Source organism: Bison bison, unplaced genomic scaffold (genome assembly GCF_000754665.1).
Source record: "Bison bison bison isolate TAMUID 2011002044 unplaced genomic scaffold, Bison_UMD1.0 scf7180017864340, whole genome shotgun sequence".
NCBI classification, from domain to species: domain Eukaryota; kingdom Metazoa; phylum Chordata; class Mammalia; order Artiodactyla; family Bovidae; genus Bison; species Bison bison.
This window is the reverse complement of record NW_011494912.1, coordinates 5,488,405-5,493,129: the sequence shown is the minus strand read 5'-3', so window position 1 is coordinate 5,493,129 and position 4,725 is coordinate 5,488,405. Positions and strand designations below refer to the sequence as shown.

Sequence of the window (4,725 nt, the reverse complement as noted above, 5' to 3'; positions counted from 1 at the left end):
GCTGGCTGGCCTGCTGGCCTGCTGCTTGCTAGACCTTCCAATCTCTACAGGCAGTTCTGCTTTGGGAGACAAGGGGAAGGGGCCGGGACGGCCTCTGCGCTGTGTTTCAAGGCACCCTGCACCATGAAGCGGCACCTCACACGCCGTGTGGCGCCCGCTACCACTCAGCGTCCGCCTCCCAGCCCTGTGCGTTTCAGAGGCAGGATGGCGCTGAGAGTCAACTCTGTGACCCGAACACAGAGCACAATGTCCGGCCCGAAGGAGGCACCTAGACACACGCTAGAGGCAGGAAGGGTCTTACCAGTGTCCTGGCGGAACTGCGTCCAGCTGGGGAGGTCAATGATGTAAGGAGCCAGTGAGGGGTCGGCTTGACCTAAGGGGATGCTGTGGGCCAGGCTCCCCAGTCCGAAGCGCTGGCCCTTCTGCTGCACAAACTGCTGCTCGATGTAGCTGCAGACGGCGGCGCTGTAGGGGTGCCAGGTGCCCAGCCCGTCCTGCCATTCCCACACGGCCACTGCCACCGGGCTGGTGTACACCTGAGCCAGGGAAGGGCTTGGGGCCATGGCCATCTTCCCCAGGACTCCCTGACTTCCCCAACGGCTTCAGACCACGCTGAGTCTCGGGTTCATTGCCCAGTGCTGCCAGGAGACCTGTAAACAAGACAGACAAGTGGTTACCCACACACACGGTGGCACTGCCCGAGTCGGTCTGGGTGCAGGGAAAAGCTCATGCTTTTCCAGTCACTTTTTCCCCTAATACCTTAAAAGCTTCATGAACCAAATACCTTACCCTGTCTCTCTGCTCAGGCAGGCAGTCAGAATCCAGCGTCAGTCAGGCAGTGCTCTTACCTCTACGAACGTCCGGGAAGACAGTGACTGAATTCCCGATGCTAACTATCAGCCCTGCTTCTGTCCCTTTACCAAAACTTTCCCTCTGGCCCAGCTACTAAGTATATCTTTTGATACACTTAGCATATGTTCATGAGTCACCTCAAATCCTTCGTGGACGGGGGCCATGAGGACGCTTTATACCTGTGTGGGGATGACATAGTTCCCCAAGTTGGTTTGTTAAGACACAAAACAATACCTGCTGTGTTACAGATTAGAAAAAAACCAAAACAGAGTCTCAGAAAGGACCAGGGGCTCAAGGGCAGCCCGGGGTCAATGGCAGAGCAGGGACTCAAAGTTGGGGTGGGTACCAGCCCCACCCAGGCCTCCAGGCCCCCCGGGCTCCCACATCATTAACTGTGGAGCCCGAGACGGACATCCAAATCCCTGGGCGCTGAGCTCCTCCCTCTCCGGCCTCTCTGAGCCCCGCTCTCGGGTCCCGGGCCTCGATGACCAGCAGCCAGGTCCAGAGACTTTACATGCATCTCCCGAGGCCTCCTCCCAGTCACCCCCGCCTAGTTGCATCATTCGGGGTTTGCCCAGGCCACTCGTCGCACAAACTTCGCCCCCACGGCACCACGGAACATATGCAGGGGTGACGGCGGTCCCGGTCTTTCTGTCCTCCTCAGATGGCAGACGCCCCGCAGGTCGGCCTTGTCGACAGCCCCATCACCAGCCCCAGCACAGGCCATGGAACGCAGCATGAGTGTGACAGGGATTAGCTCTGAGCATGGCTGAACTCAGGAGAAGATGACGATTCCAGTGCCTGCAAGTGTCTGAAGGAGAGGGGGGCTGTGGACTCACACGGTGGCAGTGCCCAGAGCGCCAGCTCTGGGGGTGCGAGGGGAACGGGGCCGATGTTCAGTGACAACACCAGAGGGACTCGTCTCAGTTAAGTGGAACAGACTGTCAAGGCGGTATTTCTCCCACTTTATGGACAGGAAACTAAAGCTCCAAGAAGTCAAGGCACTACTGAAGGCCACACATATGGTGCTGAGAGACAGCACAGGGTGCACACCCAGGTCACCCGAGCTGATGCCCTTCCCTCAGCGGGGAAGGCTCAGTAATGGGCTCTACCTCGAGCTCCACTTTCAGGCCCCGCTTAGGGAGGAGAGAAGGGGCAAGAGGAGGAGGGAAAGAGGAGCCTGCATCTCATGCCGTGAGCACCCTCAGCTGTGACGTCCACGGAGGGCCCTGGTGCCAAGAGGGTCCCAGTTACGGCATCTGCTCCGGTTCCCACCCAACCCCCTTAAGCACAGGCATCGAATTTTGTTCCCACTTTGCAGACGAGGAAACTGAGGCCCTGGAAGTTTCAGAAACTTGCTTACATGGCCACTAATGAGGCCGGGACCCTGGGCTTTCGCTGCTGTCCCCGAGACTGCACTCCAGCAGGGTTTCCGTGAGAAGGCTGAGACCATCTGCCCCACGAGAAAGGCAGACCTGGAGCAGCACATGAAAAGGAAGGGGCATGGGCTCTGGCGTCCACACACCGCTTACTGTGCTCCATTCGCTGTGTCTTCTGATGAAGGTGACCAGGCCCTGCCAGCCTGACTTCAGGTGGACACAGCCACATCCCCTCTACTCTAAGTGCACTCCTCAGGGACTCAGACGGACAGGTGTGCTAAGGCACCCAGCAGATATCAGCAGGCCTGGGCCTCCCTCCCTTTCCCTGCCCCCTCCACCCCACCCCTGCCTACCCCTCGAGTCTGGGGCAGGAGCGGTGGCCCAGGGCGGCTCCGTGCTACCTGAGAGCACAGGCGGTGAGTCAGGCCAGAGATAACTCTGAGCACACCTCGGGGAGCCAGGCCCGCCCCTGAGCTGCAACCACTTCAACAAATCCACACCTCCCACCCTGGAGAACCAGACCCGGGATGCCTTTGAGATGGCTGGAGGGTTTATTAGCTCAGCGCCTGCAATTAGAGGTCCCTGGAACAACACCCAGGTACAAATCACAGGACTGGTTTCGGGGCCAATTACTCCTGAGCCCAGACTTTCCCCCGGCACCTCCTGACAGGCATCACTCATTTCTCAGCCGGAGGGGGAGCCTCCCAGTTACCAGCACACGCGGTACGCTCCGGCATGTCCACACATCCCCAGGTGAACCGACTTGGAGAAGTCTGCCAAACAGCCTGAGAACTCCACTCGAGAACATCAGCGAGAGCTGCAGACTGCAGGCACACCACAGTCCAGGCTGGCAGGGTCCTGGAGACCCAGAGATGAGAAAGACCCAGCACACGGCCCCTCCATGACCGGCCACTGTCCCCACTAATACAAGGCCTGCACTTTTTGTCCAGCTGCATCAAATCCCAGCAAGTGCCAAAACATCTGGAGCCGTTTCCCACCTCCCAGCAGTGGACCCTGCTGCCCATGTCCCGAGTCCCATCCTCTCCGCATCTGAGCCCCTAGCAAACTTGCCCATCTTTCCAGACTCAGCCAGAGCCCCCTTCTGAGCCCTCTGACCAGGTGCTTGCCAGAAAATGCTGACTGCACCCTCCTGTGCGTCCTCACCGCATATCCCGCTTATCCGAACTGGATCACATTGATTGGTTTCAGCGTCTGTCCTCCCTCCCACAGCCTCCTAAAGGGAACTCCCTGAGGGCAGAGCCGAGGCTGACCTAAAGCTGGAGCTGCAGTTCGTCAAACACCCCAAATCCCAGAGGGGCTGAAACACTCACAAGGGAGGAGCACCTTTCACTCCAGGGGCCTGGGGCAGGGCCCAGGATGCCCACTGCTGCTCCCCTCAAAGGCAGCAATTACGCACACGCAGCAGCCAGTCAAGGCACCCATTCTCTGCTACAGCCTCAACCACCCCCAAGCTGCAGTTCAGAAACCTAATTTGTTTTGGCTCTTAATGATGGGGCTATTTAGGGTGCTCTTAATTATGAAAACTATTATTCTAATTGGCCATGGGAAAAAAGCCTCAGTCTGGGGGCCACCTAAATACTTTACAATAATGGAATAAGGGAATTCTGAAATAAATTATGGTACATCCCAATGATGGAATGTGAGTCTTTAAAAGGCTTTCAGACCTAGGATAATTCTCCTGCCAAATTAAAAACACAGGGTATGTAACCACACACACTATGATCTCAGGTAGGCAGGTGCACCATTTACTGAACGTCTACTACGAGGCAGGCACTCTGCCCAGTGCTCCTGTCATCCCACTCTCTCAACCCTCAATCGCCCCTGAAGGTAGAAATTATCCCCATTTTACAGACGCAGGAACTGAGGCCAAAAGAAATAAAAAATTTATTCAAGGTCAGGTGGCCGGTCTGTGACACCATGAAGCCCATGTTCTTTCTACCTTATATAAGCCAATTTTTAAAAGGCTGGAAGGAACAACTCTTGACATGTTACTAGGGGCGATGGAGTTAAGTATGGGATATATGTTCTTTACTTTTCTCTATACTGGCAGATGTTCTACAACGATCATATTACTTATGATGATCGGACCAAAATTATCTTTAAAAAATGTATTAACAACTTGACCACAAGAAAAACCATCCTGCCTTCCCTTGCATTCTTCCCTCAGATTTAGCCACAACCAACAAAAAAAAGCAAAATGGCTGTCTGGGGAGGCCTTACAAATAGCTGTGAAAAGAAGAGAGGCAAAAAGCAAAGGAGAAAAGGAAAGATATAAACATCTGAATGCAGAGTTCCAAAGAATAGCAAGAAGAGATAAGAAAGCCTTCTTCAGTGATCAATGCAAAGAAATAGAGGAAAACAACAGAATGGGAAAGACTAGGGATCTCTTCAAGAAAATCAGAGATACCAAAGGAACATTTCATGCAAAGATGAGCTCAATAAAGGACAGAAATGGTATGGACCTAACAGAAGC

General features: G+C 54.9%; 1 protein-coding gene across 1 annotated transcript in view; it reads right to left on the bottom strand.

Annotated features, from left to right (window-relative positions):
• Positions 1-4,725, bottom strand: part of DTX2 (deltex 2, E3 ubiquitin ligase) — a 36,712-nt gene that overhangs the window by 22,667 nt on the left and 9,320 nt on the right. Inside the window, exon 2 of the mRNA XM_010854357.1 lies at positions 302-650. Within this exon, the coding sequence (XP_010852659.1) occupies positions 302-569 (268 nt within the window). The 5' untranslated portion in view covers positions 570-650. The remainder of the gene's footprint in view (positions 1-301; positions 651-4,725) is intronic.